The sequence below is a fragment of the Cupressus sempervirens genome, chromosome 2 (genome assembly GCF_028749045.1).
Source record: "Cupressus sempervirens isolate cs-2001-9-10 chromosome 2, ASM2874904v1, whole genome shotgun sequence".
In the NCBI taxonomy this organism is placed as follows: Eukaryota; Viridiplantae; Streptophyta; class Pinopsida; order Cupressales; family Cupressaceae; genus Cupressus; species Cupressus sempervirens.
In genome coordinates, this window is record NC_143119.1 from 684,872,665 (window position 1) to 684,895,942 (window position 23,278).

At 33.7% G+C, this 23,278-nt stretch overlaps 2 protein-coding genes across 3 annotated transcripts in view; both read left to right on the top strand.

Annotated features, from left to right (window-relative positions):
• IAR1 (ZIP metal ion transporter family) overlaps window positions 1-23,278 on the top strand; it is a 117,660-nt gene that overhangs the window by 62,264 nt on the left and 32,118 nt on the right. The window contains exons 6-8 of the mRNA XM_089815045.1: window positions 20,208-20,494; window positions 21,484-21,639; window positions 21,883-21,990. Coding sequence (XP_089671171.1) covers window positions 20,208-20,494; window positions 21,484-21,639; window positions 21,883-21,990 — 551 coding nt within the window. The remainder of the gene's footprint in view (window positions 1-20,207; window positions 20,495-21,483; window positions 21,640-21,882; window positions 21,991-23,278) is intronic.
• Window positions 961-2,742, top strand: LOC149575228 (uncharacterized). Of its 2 annotated transcripts, XM_089815047.1 has the most exons (5): window positions 961-1,080; window positions 1,182-1,258; window positions 1,377-1,600; window positions 1,726-1,913; window positions 2,020-2,742. In XM_089815047.1, the coding sequence occupies exons 1-5, from the start codon at window positions 1,047-1,049 to the stop codon at window positions 2,268-2,270; spliced, it is 774 nt and encodes a 257-aa protein (XP_089671173.1). In that variant the 5' UTR covers window positions 961-1,046; the 3' UTR covers window positions 2,271-2,742. The 2 variants fall into 2 exon arrangements, with proteins under 2 accessions (XP_089671173.1, XP_089671172.1); XM_089815046.1 differs by lacking the exon at window positions 961-1,080 and having other exon boundaries at window positions 1,116-1,258.

Genomic DNA, 23,278 nt, shown 5'->3' on the forward strand with positions numbered 1-23,278 from the left:
ACACCTCCTAGCACTTCCGCACCATCAGGATCAGCAGGTGCTTCTGGGATAGGGAGCTATTTTGTGCCGAGGCACACACCTGGTGCACAACCTTCATTAGAGGCCACTAGATGGAATAAGGAGGTCCATGACCAGTTGGACAATGCACTAGCAGATTTCTGGGTTTTCAACAACCTTTCTATTAGTGTTGTTGACAGTCCCTATTGGGAGGCTTTGGCCACAGGGTTGACAGTTGCAGGAAAGGGGTACAAGTCCCCTTCTCGTTTTGTGTTGGGTGGCAGGTAAGCGAATAATTTTATTACACTCGATTTCCTTTTAATTTTTAACTTTTTACTTAGTTCTAAATTTTAATTAATTTATCTAGAAATTAGAATGTTGATTACTAAAGTCTAAATCAATTTTAAATTACTAAGAATCTAAGACATAACTAAATTTTGTTTTTGTAGGCTTATTGAAAATGCTGTTGAGAGGGCCAAAGCATTTGTTGAGGAACAGAAACAAGAATGGACAAAATTTGGTTGCACTATTCTTTCTGACGGGTGGACGGATGGGAAGAGCAGGACCATAATTAATTTTTTGGCCTGCTGTAATGATAATGTGGTGTTCCTGAAATCAATCAATGCCTCCAACAAGGTAAAAAATGCTCAGACATTAGCATTGATGTTGGAGAACATGGTCTTAGAGATTGGCATTGAAAATGTGGTGTAAATCATCACAGACAATGCTGCTGCATATGTATCAGCAGGAAAACAGTAATTTTATGTTGCATGTGCATTGTGAATTTCACAACAAGAATTTTTAATAGTTTGATATATTTGGAAAGTTGGAAACTAATTAGTATTTGCTTTTACAATTGGCAGGAAAACTCCTACAGCAGAGGCACCCCACTCTCTCTTGGACCCCGTGTGCAGCACATGTCCTTGACCTTCTTTTGGGGGACATGGGCAAACTTGAGTGGGTCACTCCAATTGTGGAGGATGCAAAGCGGGTGACAAAATACATATACAATCACCCATGGGTCCTTAGCCTGATGAGAGAGCACATTGATGGCAAAGAAATTGTCAGGCCTGCCGTCACAAGGTTTGCAACGACTTTTTTGACATTGCAAAGCATTCTCAATAATTTGGCTTCTTTGAAGCAAATGTTTGTTTCCAAAAAATGGCTTGCTTCCACATTTTCAGAGAAGAGTGAAGGAGAGAATGTTGTGCGGATTGTGTTTGATAAATATTTTGAAGATAAGGCTGATGAAATAGTAAAGGTAACTACAAAACTTTAAGTTTTAGTTTACACTTTACAACTTTATAACATACTAAGTTTGTAACTCAAGTAAATAATAATTTTGTAACTTGTCAACTAATTTCAAATTTATATTGCAGGTGTCTGAGCCTTTAGTCGGAGTTTTGCGTTTGGTTGATGGAGACCAAACGCCAATGGGTGAACTATATGAGGCCATGGACAAGGCCAAAGAATCTGTCAAAAATTACTACAAGGGGGAAAGCATCAAATATGAACCCATTTGGCAGATCATTGATAGAAGGTGGAATAATCAGCTTCACCAACCCATTCATGCAGCAGGATATTTCCTCAACCCACGTTTTAGGTATACTGTAAGCTCATTCTTACTCAAATTTAAGTTAACGAAGACTTGAGTTCATTTTGCTTTCGTAGGGTGTTGGGTGTGTACTAAAATTGGAAGACTTATTTGTTTTTGGTTTTTGGTTGTAGGGCTGATGGTACATATGCAGATCCTGATGGAGAGGTCATCAGAGGCCTAAGTGAGTGCGTCGAAAAGATGGTAACCAGCGAGGAAACAAGAGATAAAATCATCGCTGAGCAGGAGATCTTCACTTCAGTAGGAGGCAAGGTGTTCTCCACTTCTCTCTGCAAGAGAGCAAGGCTTACACAAACCCCAGGTAATACATTTGCAAACTTCTGAATCTCAAATGCTAAATAAATATTTATGTTTCATTTTTTGTTGTCTATTAGTATTTTCTAACTTGTACAATTTTTGTGATGCAGTGGCTTGGTGGACCACTTGGGGTGCAAGCACTCCAAATCTTGCAAAATTTGCTCTCAGAATCCTATCACAGCCTTGTAGCGCATCACATTGTGAGCGCAACTGGAGTTTGTTTGAGGCCATCCACACAAAAAAGAGAAACAGGTTGTCCCAAAAGAGGATGAATGACATGGTCTATGTGCAATATAATCTTAAATTGCGCATGAAAAAGGCGCAACAAGATCCTCTGGGCCAATCGATTTGGATGAGATAGATCCTTATTATGATTGGACGGCACAGGAGCAGGCTCCCTTATTTACACAGGAGGACATCTCCAATTTGGAGAGGGAGGCCGCGGAGGAGGCTGCGGAGGAGGAAGGGGGTGGAATTGGATATGACATCGATTTGGATGACATCGAGGAGGGCGATGATGAGGATGATGATATTGAGCTTACTGCAGAGGACCTTGACATCTTGCGCGTAGCGAATGTGGAGATATCGACATCTAGTTCTATAGCTACACCATCTCCTGCATTGGCACAAACACAGACACGGGCACAAACCCTGCGGGGTTCTAGTTCTAGAGCTTTACCCTCTCCCGCACTCGCTAGTAAAGTGACTGGGAAGAGGAAGATGTAGTCCTGTATTTGACATTTGTACTTATTTGTAGTCATGTTGATGTGCTTATTTGAACTCTTTACATTTGACACTTTATTTATGAGAATACTTCTCATGTGTTGTGAACTTGTTAGTTGTTAGTAATTTACAACTTGTCACTACTTACTTGTTAGTAATTTACCGATTAATAACTCTTTTTGCATTGATATATATCTAAACATGATTGTTTCTTATGTATTGTTAGTAATTAAGTCATTAGATGCAAAAAAACATTGAATTCTGTAAAAAAATTGCATTTTTTTATTAAAATTTAGTGGTTTTTTAGTTCCCGATTTTTTCCCCGATTTTTTCCCGATTTTTCCCGATTTTTCCCGATTAAACTTTTTCAGGCCTAGGCGATTAATCTCCTCAGGCGATTTTTACATCAATGAGAAAAACCATTTTTCGGGTTTTTGTAAGTTTTCCTAATAATTATTGTAGGTTTTTATATTGTGCTCCTAAAAATGATGGTGGTTTATTTGTTTTTTGCCCAGTCTTTTCAGACAAATTATAGGATGTTTCTTTGCAAGAAAGTTTAGGTTTTTTTGTGCAAAAATCTACGATTGATTTCTCAGTGACTGGGTTTTTATAGTTTATTCCTCAAAAAATTACTGTAAGGATTTATTGTTTTTCCTCAAAAAATTTCTGTTGCTTTAATCTCTCTTAAAAAATCAGGCAGTTTTCAGTGGGTGATCTTAGCATCACATTAAGGGTTTGACTATTTTCTCCACAAGATTTGTGGTTTCTTACAGTGCGTTTTGGGTCATAGTACTCATCTACAAGAGTTTTTGCCCATTTTTTGAAGAGATTTGTTTCTCTTTTACAAGTTTTTAGTTGAACACTGGGACTCGTCCCACGGCCCCCCTCCCCCACCCACTTTTAGAACCCCCACACAACCAGATCAGGGATGTCCCTTCCCAAGTCCCCCCACCATTGCTTTCGTGTCACCGTCCTAGAGGTTTCTGCAAGCAAAAGTTGAAGCTGCAACAGTTTTGATAGAAAGGGGGTTTACTGGCTATTGTAAAGGTCACTGCTACACACACACACAACATATGCATATTTATGAACGTGTGTTCATGATCTTGTACTTGTTTAATACCGTGCTGCTCATTATGATCATCTTTATGATATTTTTGATATTCATGTTGCAATTTTGCTATGTTCAAGTACTTGGTGTTATAATTTATTAGTTCTTATACTATAGTACATCATTTCATAGCTGGCATTTCAAGTACTATATATATATTGTATATTACAGCCACCCCACACCCACGACCCCCTACCGCTGTCTCCTCATAGTCCCCCCATTGTCCCCAAATTGAAGCCCTTTATTTCCGTCTTGAAAACAGTCCCGACGTCTCCTAGTGCCCGTGTTACACAATTAAATGCCAATTCATAAAGATAAATATTAAATACTCAAGTATCAATTGACATTTAATAATTATCATTATCACTACCATTTTTGCATACGGCATTGATCAGTGATGAAGTATTATACTATCAATTGTAGTTAGTTTTACAATTATGTATATTTCTTTAAATTCTTTTGTATACGTACATATGTGCAGTATGCAAGGGGGAAAAATTTCATACTGGCATACCCGTATCACATGCTCATACCCATACAAACAACTTAGAAATAAAATAAAGCTGAAAATCACCTTGTTATAAAATAAGAAATGCAGCTAACGGGTAGAATTAGAACCCAATCAAAATATAAGGAAAGCAAACAGCATGCTAAAAAATAGAAGGCAAGTGTTCTTAGCTAGATGCATAGAACTGAACCTGATAAGTGGGCCATGCTAAAGGAGAAACAACTCCTTATGCTCCCATGAGACACTGATACTGTTTTTGACTGTCCATTTAATCCACCTCCACACAGACTAAGGCTGCTGTTGGGCATACTTCTTTGCTGAGGGTTAACTGCAGTTGTAACATGGGTAAAACTGTAACATTGAATATCTGTGCAATTGTATGTGGCAGTATTAGTTTTGGTTTAGTCACCGGATATTCTGCATTAAATAATATGGCATGATCATTAATTGTTCCATTATTATGCTTATTTCTGTCATTAGTACACTATGGATTTAGGATTACGACAAGTACAAACTATAGAGGTAGATTAATCTGTTACTTTATACAATATACTTGCCTTATTGTGATGTTCTCTTTCCGAAATAGGATCAAATAATAAATAATAATAAAATTTAAAAAATGAATAAATAATTGCTAAAAGAATAATAATAAATTAGAATATAATATAATTACAGGACAACTCTCAACTTTGTGAAGTCTCTGAACATTCACACTTGAAGAAGTTGGATATGTTTTTGATGACAAGATATTATAGTTAAAAGGTATCGAGTACGCAGTAACTATCCTCATAGTCAAACAACAAATCAATATCTGAATTCCTTTGATAGATAAAGAAGGTGATCGACAGTCAATAAAGAGGATCAACATAGCAAAAGTGTGATAAGCAAGTGATCATGTAAACAGATGTCTTGACAAAGTATATGCAGCAGCTGTCAAACTTGAGTCTTTTATTCACCATGTAATAAGTATCAAATATGTCCCAAAATATATCTTCAAGCAATGAGAGAATATTATGACCTTGTCAATCATACGGGAAGATATGAGGCCAAGGAAATCGATCAATCAAGACATATAATTGAATATGATTATACTAATATATGCAAAGAGGAAAGACCATCGATAACATATTGCTGTCATTCCCATGCCAATGGATAGCTATAGGAAGCAGACTATTTAGCTAGCAATTATCGAGTATGTTTGAAAAGCAGCAAATAATGATTAGCAGCAACACATAATCAATCATCTTAATTGGTAAATGATATTTAGCAAGCTGCAAAGGATATTTAATGGAGGGATACAATAACAGATTGGAGATTAAGCTTAATAGAAAGGTGCGTTCTAGATAGATATTTAATAACTTGATGAGGAGGTGCGCTTAAATAATTATCAAGATTATGGGCAATTAAGCTTCTGAAGGGATGCGATGATGATCTAATGGATGCATCAAGTGTCATATATGCAGTGATTAAGAATTACCTATGGAAGGTGTGATTAATGTAAGACATGAAACATGTCTTCTTGTCATTCAAGAACATGGATATAAGAAGAGGGAGAATCAAAGAATTTATTATATTGATTAGATCTGAGAAAGATATCAATAGGATAAGTAGGGGATATTTTCAATAGCAAGTCAAATTGCAATATTGCTATCTAGATTGAATTGTGTAGTTTTTTTAGTCAAACTCATTGACCCATGTTTCTTGAGTAGTGATTCAAATGAATCCATTTCTCATTAGAATGACAGAGGTGAAGTACTGATACTTCTTGGAAGTGCATCACCTAGATGCACTGAGTGCTAAGTGTTCCATTCATTCTCACGAGGGATGGATTGTGTGAACCACTACTCATGAAACACGGGTCAATGAGTTTGACTAAAAAATCAGTTAAATCATGATAGCAATATCACAATATCTGAAGGTATTAGTCCTTATTGGTTTACTGGAAAACATTGTATAACAGCAAGGGTATGTTGTAACTTATCTTTGATTCAACATTGTTTCACAAAATATATATTTGGAAGCTATAAAGAATAAGGGACTAATATGTGGTCCAAAAAATATATTATAGTGTTGGTATCAGTTTATATCATAAACTCATGGAATCAGAGATTATATAATATTTTGGTTATCATTGCTAGATAGAGAGAACAAGAGAACAATAAAGGTCAGACTATGGCTTAGAGCGCGACCTGAGTATACTGTGACTTATTTATAAATCAATTCTGATCTACAAATAATTATATTTGAACTCTATGAGGGATAAGGAATCCTCATATGGTCTCTCTCTCTCTCTCTCTCTCTACACACACACACACACACACACACACACACACACACACACATTTGATAATAATAATGAAATTAGAATTACATATTTTATGTTGTATTATATAGATAGACAAAAAAATAGGGTAAGAAAGATAAGGTTGCCATCTAAGTAGACCACCTTGATTGATGCCAAAGTTCTTCCATTAAGGCCAAGAGGGCCAAAGTTCTTCTCTTGGGCTTAGGTTGGATAATTAAGCGTAATAGGATTGCCATCTAAGTAGACCACCTTGATGGAGACCAAAGTTTTTCTTTTGGGCTTAGGTTGGACAATTAAGAGGAATATGATTGCCATCTAAGTAGACCATCTTGATGGGTGACAAAGTTTTGCCACCATGTATGGATTCCTAATACTTGTTGTCGAGGCCAAGGTGGTCAAATTTCCACTCTTGGGCTTAGTATGGGATTGGCTCGAACAACTTTACCATCTCTACAAACTAATTTGTTTAAGAATGATAATAGTTTACTCACATTTTGAAATTTATATGCTAACTTGTTGCAGGATTTATAGTCAAGAGCATAGTGGTGGAATAAATTTTTCATTTCACTAATCTTGACATATAGGGTTTATGAAGGAACCTAACAAAGTTAAATTGGGTGTATACTCCATGTATTCTTTGTGTATTCTTTGTGTCTTCATGCATCAATGTGTATACTTTGTGCCATCATGCATTCATGTGTATACTTTGTGTTTTTAGGTGTATGCTCCGTGCCTTGCTCTATATTATTTGGTTGATCTAAACAACTAAAAGTAAACTAGAAGATACAAATTTATTTGAGGTCATGAATATAAGTCATTTACAAAATGACCTTGTTTATAACTCACACTTTGAATGAAACATACATGAGGTTGAATCTACAACTTATGATGAAAAATGTTGTCCTACATTTTGTCACCACAAAAAGTAGGAAACAGTACGAAACTTTTTCATCATTGTTTCACATTTCTCTGAGTTTAGTTTGTTATTTAATTGGTTAGTATTGATCAACCAATCAGTACCAATTGATATAATGAATCCTTTTACTGAAGGTCTTCGTCGTTCTTTTCTTGGCTTTTGAGTTTGTATTTGTTAGTTTTTAGTCCTTTGGTCTTGCTCATGTCATCCTTTTCGCTTTTCTCTTTGATTCGGTCTAACCTAGGGCTCAATCGGTGTTGTCAATTAAGAGATATGATCATTTTAGTGCCCAAAAAGTGGACCTTTTTGATGCAACAACACGAATTAAAAATATCATGTTATATTTTTAATTTGACATTCACTTTTTGAAAAATATAACTTAAATTCACTTTATGTTACGTTTTTAAGTTACTTTATCTTTTAATTTTTCACTTAAAGTAACTATAGTGCACTTTATGTTACATTTTAAAGTTGAGTTACTTTTTGATTTTTCACTTAAGTGACTATATTAACTACATGGTTCAATTTAATTTTTAACATTTAAATCAAATGCTCTAGTAAATATTACTTTTTAAATGATTTTTACATGTTATATTATTAATATGATATATAAATATAATTTTTTGTCCCACTTAAGTAATATTTTAATGAATTTAAATTAACATGTGCTTATTAAATCACTTAAAGTCATCAAAAGTGATCATTTTATGTGTTACTACATGTAAAATCCATCAAAAGTGGACCTTTTACATGACATTACATGTAAAGTTCAACTTGGAAACATAAATCCATCAAAAGTGGACCTTTTATATGCAATTACATGTAAAATTCATCAAAAGTGGACATTTTACATGTCACTGCATATTAAGTTCATGTTGGTGGACCAAAAATCTATCATAAGTGGGCCTTTTTGATGCTATTGCATCAAAAGTGAAGTTTTCATGATTTAACATAAAAAAAGTGAGATGCATTTTAAAACATGCATTCTCCCCCAAAAGGTCCGATTTTGCTTATGAGCATTTTTAAAACATGTAATAGCACCCAAAAAGTGCGATTTTGATGAGATGCACATTTTAAAATATGCAAGTGACCCAAAAAGGTCCGATTTTGATGACTTACACATTTTAAAACATGCAATTGACCCAGAAAGGTCCGATTTTAACCAAAAACATGTTTTAACATGTGCAATGACCTCAAAAAAGTCCGATTTTGAAGAACATATTTGCCCTCCAAGAACCCGTTTTTGGAGATTGTGAGAGATTTACTTGATGGTTTTGCATGACATTTTCTCCAATAGGGTCGTTTTTGCTTGGCAAAGGATTTTCTAATATCAAAAATGGATTTATCTTGCTAAAAGATGTTTTTCCAAACTCCCTCCAAGGGCACAGTTTTGGAAAAATCTTTAAAAAGCACCATTTTTGGCTCATGCTTTTGCTCAAAGAGGAATCGATTTGGCATTTTAAGTGTTTTTCATTGCATTGTGATACACATTTTCAACTTTAGAAGCCAAAACATTTTTATTTCATGTCTTTTTTTGAATCACATTTTTGCTTAAAATGCTCGGAAAATTGGGGGGTTTTAATCCACTTTTATGCGTTTTGAAGCCACTTTTTTGTATTTTGATCCATGTATATACATTTGGGGAAGTCGTTTTTGCATTCACGAGTCAAAAGTGACTAAAAAACATGCATTTTTTTGGTCACGTTTTTGCAAAAACGATCCAGATTTTTGCATAAAAAACTCAAAAAAATGCATTTCCAGCCCATACCTTTGATCAAGAGGGATTGTTCTTGAGTTTTAAATGCATGATATTGTGTTTGGAGACCATGTATATGGCACTTTCATGTCAAATTCGACCATTGAATGTCCATTACATGTAAGTGCGGAAAAAGTCAAAAAGTTGTTTGAAAATCTGGATTTGAGGGAGAATTGGTCTTGAAGTCTATAAAACTTGCTATTTTGGTTCTTTACCTCTCAAGTAAGTGGACATTTTCAAACTTGCTCATCAATTTATGCTTATCTTGCTATTTTTATGCATATTATGACTTGTTATTACACACTTGTCCATGTATATGCCATGAAAAGTGCATTTTGCCTTTTAAAATGATGAAAACTCTCATTTTCACACTTCTGGAATTTTCCCAAATTCGAAATTCGAATTTACACTTGAAAGCAATTTGCATATTGACATGTTTGAGTTTAAGACCAAAGGCATGTGTTTGTTTTTCATTGTTTGCTTGCTTGCTTTTTCGTTTTTCTTCTTTTGGAAGAAATTGCAAGTTCTTTCCCAAGAACTTGAGCACTTTTCACTTCACTCCACATTCTATTTCCATCTTTCCATTTCACAACACTTCGCATCTCATCCGACAAATGCGATTACATGTATTGCATCTCATTCACCATCTGCACATGCATGTAATCCCATTTTTCATTTCCATCCCTCCATATGCATTTGCGACTTCATGAGCAATTACATGTTTTTGCATCTTTCCATGCTTTCCACCTCATCTTCCATTCGCACTTACATGTAAAAGCTTGTACACCATCCGCCATTGCATTCCATCTCATTCTTCCATCTCTTGTTACATGTTGCACTTACATGTAATCATTTTTCATGCAATAACATCTTGAAGACCCTAAGTCACATTTGTTAAGAAGTTAGCTTGTGTGAAATTGAATCTATATTGTTTATGTCTATCCTCAAGTTAATATTACATAACTGATTCATTAATTGTATATATATATATATATATATGTCTTATTATTATTATATATATTTATAATATTATACATATACATATATACTTAAGATATATATATAATACAAATGGTTAGTTATATTAAATATACTAACCAATGATGATTAACTATAGAGACATGTCTCCTCCTCCTCATATTTATATGAGAAGCAAATCTGCAATTGGAATATATCAATAACAATGGCAATATTATTATATTTGCAGAGATCCTAAAAAAATAACATGGTATCAGAACCAAACTGTGAATGTAAGAAAATAACTTATTTTACATGAAAAAATCATTACAATTCAGAATATCATGGGAAGGAAAAATGTGTGAAGTGGAGCAGGGTTTATCGTTACAATAATAGTGAGAGTGACATCGCTGTCATTTTCCAAGATAGTCATGATGCAGATTATCTTCTACTCCTAGATTTTGGAAAGATCAAAAGAGTAGCGAATGCAAGCAGTTGCATATACCACTTAGATCTTAATCATCCCAACAAACAATACAATGACATCAATAAAAAATCATTCAACAACCAATATTAATGTTGTGAGTCAGTCTCAGACATATATAAAGGTTATACACCATATCAAGGGAAGGAGGAATATAGGAAGAATGGAGGGTGCAGAACATACAATCAAATTCTAGTCGGAGGGTTATAAATTTGACTTATGAAAATATATAAAACTTAATAATATCAGTTATATAGAGATTCAACACCTCTTCAAAAGGGGACAATAATGGGACACTCATATCCAAATCAAAGTATACATTACAGTCCAACAGTGAATTTGATAAATGGTATACAGATGTTGATTCATAATTGACATAAAAATTCACACCATTCCATTGATTCATTGTAGTAAAGGTCCACACTTGATAACTCACCACCACAATAGCGTAAATACAGCTAGGGAACCATAAAAAGAAAATGAACAGAGAGGATATCATACAAAGAAGTCTGGAATTAAGGAAATTTCTGATCGGCTTTAAATATTGACAAGATCAAATAGTTGTGTCTTCTTTGGGAATAGCAGATGGCTCATCTTCTTGACGGCTGGATAAGTGGCCCACACCATAACTTCCAAATGGGAGATCACTTCAGAAGTTTCTTGGGATACATGCTCCTTATACAACTACACCCATCACCAAACAATAGCCCGGGTAAGTCAGATTATGCGAGGAGTAGATATGAGGATATTTCATTCAACCTCAAAGGAAAAGAAAGTGGCACTGTTTTTTGTGTTCTTAGGACTGGAATTACACAGTTTTGTACTGGTTTCTCAACTTCTGAGAGAGAATTCCGGGTGAGAAAGCGTTGAGGAGGAATTTTTTTTTTTTCTAAATTGTTAAACAAGTGATGGTTAACATGAGAATTTGTTGTTGGCACAAGTTCAGTGAGGAGAATAAGAAGATCCTAGGACAAACCTTTCTTGATGATATAGATCATCAGAGCAGAGATGTAATTGAGGATGAGGAATGCTCAAAATTGAATTGGTCTCAATATTTTGCCTCTCAAGAAGACATGTTGAATGTTATTTGGAACTTTCTTGTGGTACATTGCAGTCCCCTCCAATACTTTATCACACATGGTGCAAGCTAATTCTGCAGTGGTTGATGTGTTCATATTGAAATTCTAGATGCTTGGTGAAATAAAATGAAACTCACAGAAGCTTGTTCGAAAACAAAATCCGTGATCATGGCTTTGTCATCCTTGAGAAAGTCAAAAACATTGAGATTTTTATTATAAACTCTTTTAGTGAATATACTATAAGGAGAGATTTTTGCTTGGTATCCTGATAGCTATCAAGAATATATAAGCACACAACTAGGTCCTGAAATACTCAGGCTAGACAATTAATAACCAGGACCTAATAAAAGCAAGCATCAGATGAGAGCATGACAATGTCAAAATCATAGAGTTAATAATAAAAAATCACTAGTGTCTTATCAATCAAAATCCAATAATGACAAGATGAGTAGTCATGCAAACAGTGACTATAAAGGACAAATCCTTATATAGAAATTGAAGAATTGCAATTGTCTCCATAATTACACAGATCGACTAAGAGAAAGAGGAGTCAAATCATCGAACACATAATCCCCTAGACTCTATCATTTGATATATAGATAATCTTTGAGGATATTACCATGATGACTATCTAATGGAATGCACAACATGAAATTCATGGGACATGATTAATAATTTGTGCAAGTAGTGATAGAGGGACCTAGTACGTGCTTTCTAATGAACTGGTTAATATATTGAACATCAAGGAAAGTGAATGTCTTGGGTATAAATTTGATGATTCCTTGATTTGCATGTGTTGAACCATGCACCAGAAACAACCAAGTACCGTATAGCCTGTCCAAGGTCTTAATTGAGGAAAGAATATGAGATCGCCTAGTATCATTAGCAACTATTAAAGATGGAGTATGTCAATGATACAAGTTCTATTTCAATTGTAATGTTCTCTCTCTAAAGATCTTTGAGAGCCATTGAAAATTGTGGTCTTATGGCTGGTGCAAAAGTAGAAGATGATCATTAGAGAAAATATAGAGCAACAACCTTAGGTTTTATGATTACTTATGGATGAGGTGAAAATAATCAGTTTGAGACATTTATATTTCAGTGAAATATGGTTGGTGACTAAGGTTCATAATTTCCAAAAGCCATAGATATAGAAACTAAAGGATTTGCCTATATTGATTGTAAAAAAATATGCCTAAATTGACTGTCAAATCAGCTAAGGTTTTGAGAATATTACATTCTAGGAGGAATAATAACCAATGTTCCATACTCGCTTGAAACATCTTTAGAAAGGAGATGTTCCATGACCCTCATGGGAAGATAAGTACTCGTACCTTTTACATTTATCTATTCATTTGATTGTAATCCTATACATACTATGAAGTTTATTTGCCTTGATCTTTTCCTTTATGGTTGATAATGTTCTTAACAGGAAAAGAAAGTTGGTATTTTAAACATGTTTCCAGATATTATGCAGAATCAACCTAATGATCAAGATGGATAAAATGAGGCTCTCATCTTTGATGATTAAAATTATGAGAGTCTTTTACATTAAAAGGGAGTATGACACTTCTCCGAAGGCAATGCAAGAGCTTAGAAGATTGATACTCAAAGGGAGTTTAGAAATACATGTGTATGACTTCGTGATTTTGATGGGCCTACTTCTATGTACATCATGAGGAAGTATTGACTTATCGCTGGAAGGTTGAAAAGTTTAAGATATTCAAAGGAAGTTCAAAAGTTTTTATGAGTAACAAAATGTTTTTAATGGGCCACACCTTGTGAACATCACAAGAAAATGAAAAGATCCTTAAAAAAAAAAAAACTTGCATGATCATACACTAGGTACTGAGTACGTAAAATTGTTCGATGATATAAAAGTTGGAATTTCACATTGTGGGGGGTAAATTTAATAAACAATGTTCAAATTCCCACTTGAAACCATCTTTAGAGAGGAGATTTAATGATTTGACATTTATGGATTGTCCTAGAAAGATAAGTAATTCTTACTCTTGAATTTTACAATTATCTACTTACTATAGTCTCTCTCCTTCTCGGTTATAAACTTATTCGTACTATAAGAGTTAAATTGCATTGATCTTTCCCTTTACATCTATAGATGTTCTTGCAGAAAAGGAAAGTTGGTACGTTTGCTATCAGGATTATTGTGCAGGCTCTCAAAGTGAACATCTTTTATGATTAAGATAATGAAGAGGAAATCTGACATTGCTTCAAATTAAGAGGGAGAAAATAAATAACATGATTCTGTCAAATTTTTATTTAGAGGGAGTAGATCATATCACTTCAAAGGTAAACTTGACATGATTAATGATTATTGTTTCTTATCCACTTATTGACTAACATCATATGGTTGATGATTATATGCATACAGTGATAAATCTACTCTTGTAGAAAATGCTTCATGACTTAATTTCATGTGACCTTGTGATACTGGTGCATTTATCACAAGGATGAGTTATATTAGTATAGATGAGCAAAGTGCTGATATTTTTACCAAGCCTCTTGTAAAGTTGAAATTGTGTACTTCAGAGGTAAAATTGATATGACCTTGTTGTAAATGCATTTATTAAACTATATATTCATGAATATAAAATTATTTTTTGCTTGCAAGCTTGTATTGTGAAAAGTGATGACTTTTCTTGTGAAAGATGACGACCTTTCGTGTGTTCTGATCCTATTATAAAGTGACGACTTTATTTTAGTTGATCTATCTTCAAACAATGGTTGAATTTGGTGTTATCTTTGTTCTTTGGGCCAGATTTTGCTAGACACATTGATAACCTTCATGGGTCTTTTGGGCGATAGCCAGACACCATGAAAACCCATTGTTTTGAAAGTTTGCGTTATCTTTGTTCTTTGGGCCGGATTTTTCCGGACACATTGATAACCTTCATGGGTCTTTTGGGCGATAGCCGGACACCATGAAAATCCATTATTTTTTCTTTCTTCTTTCTCTCTCTTAGTTCAAAACATAATGACGATTACACCTTATTGTGTAAGTTAAACTTGTTTCAATTTCCCTTGCTAAAGAGGGAGTGTTAAGAAGTTAGCTTGTGTGAAATTGAATCTATATTGTTTATGTCTATCCTCAAGTTAATATTACATAACTGATTCATTAATTGTATATATATATATATATATATATGTCTTATTAATATTATATATATTTATAATATTATACATATACATATATACTTAAGATTATATATATATATATATATATATATATATATATATAAAATACAAATGGTTAGTTATATTAAATATACTAACCAATGATGATTAACTATAGAGACATGTCTCCTCCTCCTCATATTTATATGAGAAGCAAATCTGCAATTGGAATATATCAATAACAATGGCAATATTATTACATTTGCAGAGATCCTAAAAAAATAACAACATTTTGGAAATCAACAATCTCCATCTGCATACATTCTCGTGCTCCAAGCACTTTGCTTCAAAAAAAGAAAGTTAAATGTGCTGATGGAAAGTTATTCCGAGTTTACATTCGGACATCGTCAAGAAGGTTTTCAAAGTGTTAGAGAATCTAGAATTTGCCAATCTACAAAGGAGAATTCATAGAAACTTGAGTGTGAAAAGCTGGATCACATCAAGTTTCCACATGACAACGGACAATTCATCAAAGTCAAAAGTTATCAAAAGACGCAAGACCATGGTTATCAAGGTGAATGCAGCAGTACAAAGTATGGGAACTCCCGATCCTGTGATCATCTAGGTTTGCATTGTCAAGTACAAGGCCCTTCAGAACAATCCCTAGGATTGTTTCGTTCTCTTTCGTCTTCTTTCTTCTCCTTTCATATTTGTAGTTGGAGAGGATGCATTGCATGAAAAAATGTAATTACATGTAATGTGAGTTACATGTACATGAAAAGATGTAATGTGAGTTGTACGTGCAGTTGCATGTAACCCTATATTTTCTCTTTTAGTTAGACTAGGTCAAAGTTGGTTGAGTCACTCCCACTTTTTCCTCCACCTTTTTCTCAACTCTTGTGCCTATATAAAGGAGTGCCCCCTTATTGTAAAAATCATCTTTTGTTGTATGCAAGAAAGCTCTGCCACATTTGTGCAAGCATAACTTTGATTGTGCAGTATGAATTTGGGAGAAAAGTGAGTAAAAGAAGCAATTGAATTCGAAGCTTTGTCTAGAAGCAATTGTGATAGAGCAAATTAGAAGCTTTGACTGTAATTTGTGCCTATTTTCTTGATTCATGTTATTATTGTGTGTTCAATAAAAGAACATAGTGATTTAAGAAGCAATCGGAGCCGAAGCTTTGACTGGGAGCGCTTGTGGAAATATATAGCTAGAAGCTTTGTCTGTAGCTTATACTTCTTTCTTAATTCGCAAAATAGTTAAGTTATTTTTACTTTTAGGAGTCTTTGTGCCCTAATTGTAAAACTTTTCCATATAGAAATACAATCGGACTTAGAGCCAAACTGGTACACTTTTAGCTAGCTTTTGAGTTAGTGAAGGTTTATCGGTATCACTATTTCCAGCTCTTGATAGAAGTGTAGTTAGAGATTCACCCTACCCATTACTCGCTCCACGAGTAAGTGGATTTTTTCTTGAAAAAATAAGAAGAAAGGATATTGGTAACACCCATTTTATAAAATATCTCGACTTCTTGCTTACCTTGAGTTGATCCAAGGGTGAGAAAGGGGAGCCTTCCCTTTAAGGTAGGAGAGACTCTGTCTCACATGCTGTGGCTGGTCATCCTATTTTGCGACTGGATTTTTACCCAAAACTGTCAGTTGCAAAATATCCACCCAACAAAAAATATAATGAATCATGGATCAGACTCAATGATCACTCAATCTTTGCTTGAAGACAAGCAAAATTTGAGAGGGGAGGACTGTGGTATCCTTGTTTTTAAATAAGATATAATAATAAATAATTAAAAATGATAATAAATTAATGGATGAATAAATAATAATAAGTTATAATTTAAATTATTTATTAAATTATTAAATTATTAATAGAGTATAATAATAAATATATTATAATTAAACGATATAGTATAATATCGTAATATAACTAACGATATAATAATTAATATAATATCAATTAATAATAATAATAAAAATAAAATAAGAATATAGAATAGTTTTTTAAATAAATAAATAATAAAATAGTATAATAATATAATCCATAGTTAATAATATATATTAATAGATTTTTTGGTAGGTAACAGGTGGTAGCCAAATAAAATTTATTAATAAAACTTTAAAAAGTTTACAACTCTATTCAATGTCAGCACTAGGAGGAAAGAATGATAATGATAATTAGCAATACATAAAAATAATAATATAATGTGAATGATTATATAATAATAACTGATGATAATCAATAATCAATAATACTAATAATATATTATATATAATAATATTATGTTATTTAATAACCTTTTGCCAATAGTAGCATGTTTTGATTGCTAAGTTGTTGTGTTGTTGTCCTTGCCATCAAGGTTCAACTCCCATGGGAATGGAGTCCACCATTTGTGGTCTCACTGGTTCATAGCTCTAGGTCAAAGCGTTTATCCCTCTTAAAAAATGTTATATAATAACAAATAGTAAATACTAATTGTATTTTAGGAGTCACATCTCTCCTTGGGGAATCAGCGCTATATATAAAAGAAAAAGGTCAGCACAAAGCAAAACATCTAGTCAGCAAGAAACTGGCCCAGTCAGTACAGAACGGCATCTAGTCAGCAAGAAACTGGGCCAGAATAATAAATGTACAACAGATTCAGATAAGACGAAAACACATGGGAATCATAGAATGACAGTATCTAGTTTATATACGGCCAGAAATCAATATATAATCCTCATATTCTTATTGTTCAATCAGAGATAAATATAAATGCCAATCAACATTAAAATGCATTCAGATTTGAGCATCAAACATGTAACCAACATACGAAGAATCATCAGACAGAAGTAATCAATCAGGAAAAATATATGTACTGTCAGTAAAACCCCATTAGTACACTCCACAAGACAATATACAGAGATAGGCATATTAGGTCTATAATCAAGACCAAATCCCCAAATGGCAAGGAAAACACTAATATTCAGATCACTTGAGATAGAACTTGAACAGCAGACTCGTAAGGAGTTCTGCAAATCATATTTAAGGAGTATTAAGTTAGTTACAGTGTAATAACGAAGCTTTTTCATCAGCAGACCGACAAATACAGTCAAGTACTCTACATACAAGTTCCATCAAATAAGTAAGATCAAAGGAGATTATATGAATAGGTTGGGTGCTGATCATAGGGATGGATGCAAATTATGTAATTAATACTTAAAAATAGGAATATATGGAACGTTCAATTTATATTACATATATAACATTTTAAGAAGATACCAGAGAGGAATCAGGCTTGTTATAGAATATATTTTTACTCTTCACTAGGAAGAGATAAAAAGGAGGAATATAAATTTGATTTGGATGATCAAAAAGATCAGAAAATTTTACCTATTCATATGAAGGAAATAAGAGATCACAAAATACATTTGATATAGATCACACCGAAGGAGGCTGTTTAGAGGAAATAATTAAGTAACCTCAAAAGAGATGAGGATTCAGGAACCTATCATATATATATTAGAATTCAAATAGCTACAAAATGCCAAGGTTGGCAAAAGCTCTCTAGATAATATGACTGATATCAATCCTACTGTTATGGCAAGCTACCTTTGGGCCTCAAAGGGAAATTTTCTGATTTCTTGCTATTTACTTAACACTTGATTTCCCTTAAACAAAATATACAATAAATTTTTTTAGTCAAAACTTACAAAAGAAGACCTCAATCAGGATTTATCTTGTTAAAAGGGCATTTTAAGTTATCTCTAGCCATCCTACAATTCTAATTTTAAAGGAATTTGTGATTATAGGGTGCAAATTAGGGCAATCCCAAAAGGGGACATTACGCTTCACATGAAGCACTTTACTTGGATGAGATTGATCCATACTTAACAGATGTGGATGTGTGCATGTCGATCCTTTCTTGATTGATGATCACCTAGTTGAGTTTGAGATGGAGGAAAAAGACTGGGATGCAAAAGTTGCAACACTCACAAGGTCGAACATGAGCTTGTTCATCTTTTAAGATTCAGTCGTAGACACAATTTATGATTTCTAATTCTAGTTTTCAATGATACCGAAACTTGATGTAATATGTATTCAGACGTCGTAGTTTCATGGAGTTTGACTTCGATATGTATTGAACTCAATTTATTCAGATGCTGCACTTGTTTTTTGGTGTATGTTACTATGTTAATAATAGTATATGACGTAAATCTCAAATTAGTATATGTTCTACAAATTTGATGCATGTGTGTTATCAAGAATATTTTAAGAAATTGTATTTAGTCAAATGTTCGATAAAAGTGCTGATTTTTTTGCAAAGTCTTTCAAAAATTTTGGGCTGACTGAATTATTGCTGAATCCGAGATTTTTAACTATGGCTACAATAATGGATAAATGTGATAGATCTCGAAGTTGATTTTGCATTCACAATGGTACGTTCCTTCATCCTAACTATGATTGATGGATTGCCTTTACTGTTTGGCTGAGATTCTTTAGAACGCTATTATTTCCTTTGACAGGCTTATTGATTTTCAGGCAACTCTTAGACACGGCCATACATTTCTTTAATTTATTATATGACAGTATTATCTCTTAAATTCTTTATTGTGCATCTGTACTTGCGAGATATAATGATGATCCTTTTGGACGATTAGGCAGAACAAATGGGCTAATCTTTATCTTTAAAAAAACATGTTAAATCAATGGAGTTGCAGAAAATGTTAGAACCTTAATGTACATCATTGTTTTGGAAATAGGGTGCAAGTAAGGTCAAAACTAAAATTTGTGCATAAAACTGTTGGAGGGGTGTTTAACAGGCACTCTTGAATGTGGACCAAGGTTGCCTTTGTATTAGGTTTTTGATGTGCTTGCTGCACTGTATTTTAAACATAGAGCATTTAGAAACTAACACTTAGTAAGTTATTTGTAGAGCAAGGTATAAAGGCTAAAGTATCTTGGATAGTTCTGGATGCATATCTACCTTATGTTTTTTTGCAATGGTTATATTACTTGAATTGATATGGCTTGTCACACTCAGACATAAGTTCTTGTATATTTACAACACAGCCTAATACATTAGTGTGAAATTACTATACCAAAGCCACATGTTTTCAATATTATTCTTTCTATATTGAAAGTAAATCATATGTAATGCATTTCTTCGTCTCTTTGAAACAATTAACTGCTCTTGGCTCATTTTGATATTGAAGGGTACATTTTTTTGACTTATCTCTTCTACCTGTAAATTTTGTGCAGATGTTATTATTACTTCTGAATAAGCTATTCCCATTGGTAGTCTGCCTGATGCAATCATGTCTGATTTTTGCAGCGGGAATCATTCTCTTTTTCCTTGTTGAAAAAATTGTAAGGTATGTTGAAGGGCTTTCATCACAAGGCTTTCAGGGTTTTCATCAGGGTCATCATCACCATCACAAAAGTAATGTCTCTTCAAAGAAAGATGATGATGATCATCATGATCATGAAAGTGAAGCAATTGCTGAGACAGAAAACAGTGAATCCAATAAAGAAAATGAGGAGAATTCATTAGATGAAAATGGTTGTGTTAGTGATGCAGCTGATAAGAAAGACAGCACACTGGGCCCAACTCTGCGGAAGGTAATTGGACTGCATTGAGCTTTGTTTGTTGGAATTCTTGTTTCTGGTTTTGTCATTGCTTTTAATATCTCAAATGAGTCTCATAGCTTGAGTTGGCTATTTCATAGGTCAGCTTTTTGTTGAAGCTGGAAACAGCCTATTAGACTGTTAGACTTTCTTGCTGTTTAAATTAGTTTCTTATAGTTTTTTCCCCTACTGTTCATATTTAGTATTTTCCTTTTTTAGTGGCAATCTGTGAACTATCTCATATAGAAGCTAGTTTGTTTGAGAATATAACCTACATATAAATAGATTTTCACCGCTAATTCTACAGAAACATGTTTATATCTTCAATAGTATAGCTATTTTAGAAATTGCTTTTGCATAATTGATGAAGTGGATTTCTTTTAGTTGAATTTTTGTATTTATTTACAATTAAGTCTTGAAGATTCGAATTGGTTCTGGTCTATCGTTTACCTTCGTGAATTTATCAAATGTTCTGTAGGAATAACAATTATATATATAGAAAATGAACGGATGTGCTCGTGAACTTTCTTTGTCATCAAAAAGAATGTATTTCGTAGGGAAAATGTTGTAACGCCTGTTTCAAGAGCAATTCAGGTGGACATTCAAACCGTTTGCTTGTCCTAGCTTACAACCAGAACAATATTAAGTTTGTAAGATTAGACTGCATTTATAATTCTCATTCAGGATAAATTGAGATGTTTAAACAAAACTTGAAGCAAAATCATATTAAAAGATCTGAAGAACACTGAGCTATTTTCTTGACACATCCAATTTTATCCCTTTGGTATGGTCCATATTTTTCCTTGCGCACTTTGTTCAGCTCCTGCTTTTTGTCCAACTTCCTTGGAATTATCTGACTTAGTTGTTATTCTGTCAGGCAGTTCTTTAATGAACCTAAAGTATAATATAAAGTAAATGCAGTTTTTTTCTATGAAATAATTATTTTCTCTACAATCAGTTCTATATTTCTGGATTATGTACAGCGAAATAAGTCCAATGGAGCCAGCCTGCCCAATAAGGAACTACCAAATTCTTTAGACACTTCTAGTGAGATTGTTGAAACCACGGAAGTGAAGTCAATTCCTGATTCAGCATCAAATTTGGTTGTTGGTTACTTGAATCTCTTTTCAGATGGAGTGGTAAGTTAATATATTCTACAAAATGTAGTATGTGTTTCATTTATCTTTTTTGTCCAGTCTAGTGATCATTTTGAGTCACACAATATGGTTTGAAGACGTCTACACATGTTATAAAATTTAAATTACTTGGAAAAAATGCAATTTGCCTGGATTTTTATTTAGTTTTTACATTATTCATGGAAACGGTCTGGGAAGTTTTTTTCAGGAAAGTAAAACATGATAAGTGCTTTATGCTGGCTGCAGCATAATTTCACAGATGGAATGGCACTAGGAAGTGCATTCTTACTCCATGGGTCAGTTGGGGGTTGGTCTCGAACTTTGTTTTTGCTTGCTCATGAGCTTCCCCAGGAGGTAAGTTTACTCCAATATTACAGTTGTTTTTGTTTTTGCTTCAATGATCATTATTTGAAAAAATGGCTAATGGTGATTTATTAAGTGCAATTTATGTGAAGTTGATCTGTACACTGTAGACAGACTTCTTAGGACAATTAAGTGACTGAATGCATAATCTTGATTCCTTTACTTCTGAGTTTTCTGTTTTAAAAAGAAGCTTAATAGGATGTTCAAATCTGTAACGTTGTGGAAACTTTATTTTTACTTTAAATCTTTTACCTGCAATTCTTTGCATGCTCTTGGAAAGTTTGTCACTAAGTGCATGATTTGTAATAGCATTTTCCTGTCCACAAATGTTATACAAATTGGTGGTCATAGGGATGGCAACACTTGATTGGGATGATTGTAACACAAACACTGATAAGTTCTGCTCATACGTTGTCTTTAATAAATAAATAATCTGAGCCTCCGAGCAAAAGAGCCAACCCCAGTCCGCTCCCTATAGAATTGGCTCTTCACTACAGAGAGGCTTCTAACTTTTAAACAGGAAGATGGTGTGGGGTGGTACTTCAAGGTCTACGAGCCACTTCTTCACTTTAACATGGACTATATATTAATTTTTTCATGTGTACAATTAGAGTAGCCTTAAACAAGTTTTAAATAAACACAATCAACAAATATAGACAAAATAAAAAATATGTGATTGCTTTTCTATCTTCTGTAAACCATTAACAAGTTGATAATTCTACAATTATTGTAACCCAGGTTTATCTTTTATATGGAATGACTGTCTATCCTATTTCCAAAATTCTAAGAATACCTTTTCTAAAAATTGGATCCTAAACTATCGTGCACATTATTTTTCTGTTATACATGTTTATTGGGGTGGGCTCCTGTGTTAAACTCCCAAGCCTATGACATAGTTGTTCAATGTATAGATTAATGGTGCCATTGGCAACTTTTTGGCATTCCATTCTTTGTAGCTTTCTCTCCTTATTTTAAGGTGGCCATGACTAATGTGTCAAATATAGGGCCTTCATATGTTCTACTAAAGTAGATGAAATTGAGGACCAATATATCAGATAAGAACTAATCCAAGGTAAACATTGTTGTGGAGAAAATGAAGGTCACATGGGTCTGAAGTTGTCATAACATTATCATGGATGGGAAGACCATTGAGCAACATTGGCTCATCGATAATATGGTGACATATGTAGAGGCCCTCTACTCTCTTGGGGCTATTGATTCTTTGAGGCATGGCAAGGATGTGGAACTTCAGTTTCATATCCTTGAAGCAGCTACCAAA

Bases quoted from the DNA above. Each gene is read 5' to 3' on its own strand.
- LOC149575228 (XM_089815046.1), top strand. From the start codon at position 1,142: ATGTTTGTTTCCAAAAAATGGCTTGCTTCCACATTTTCAGAGAAGAGT. The intron at 1,259-1,376 runs GTAACTACAAAA...TTTATATTGCAG, and splicing joins AGGCTGATGAAATAGTAAAG to GTGTCTGAGCCTTTAGTCGG. The intron at 1,601-1,725 runs GTATACTGTAAG...TTTTGGTTGTAG, and splicing joins TTCCTCAACCCACGTTTTAG to GGCTGATGGTACATATGCAG.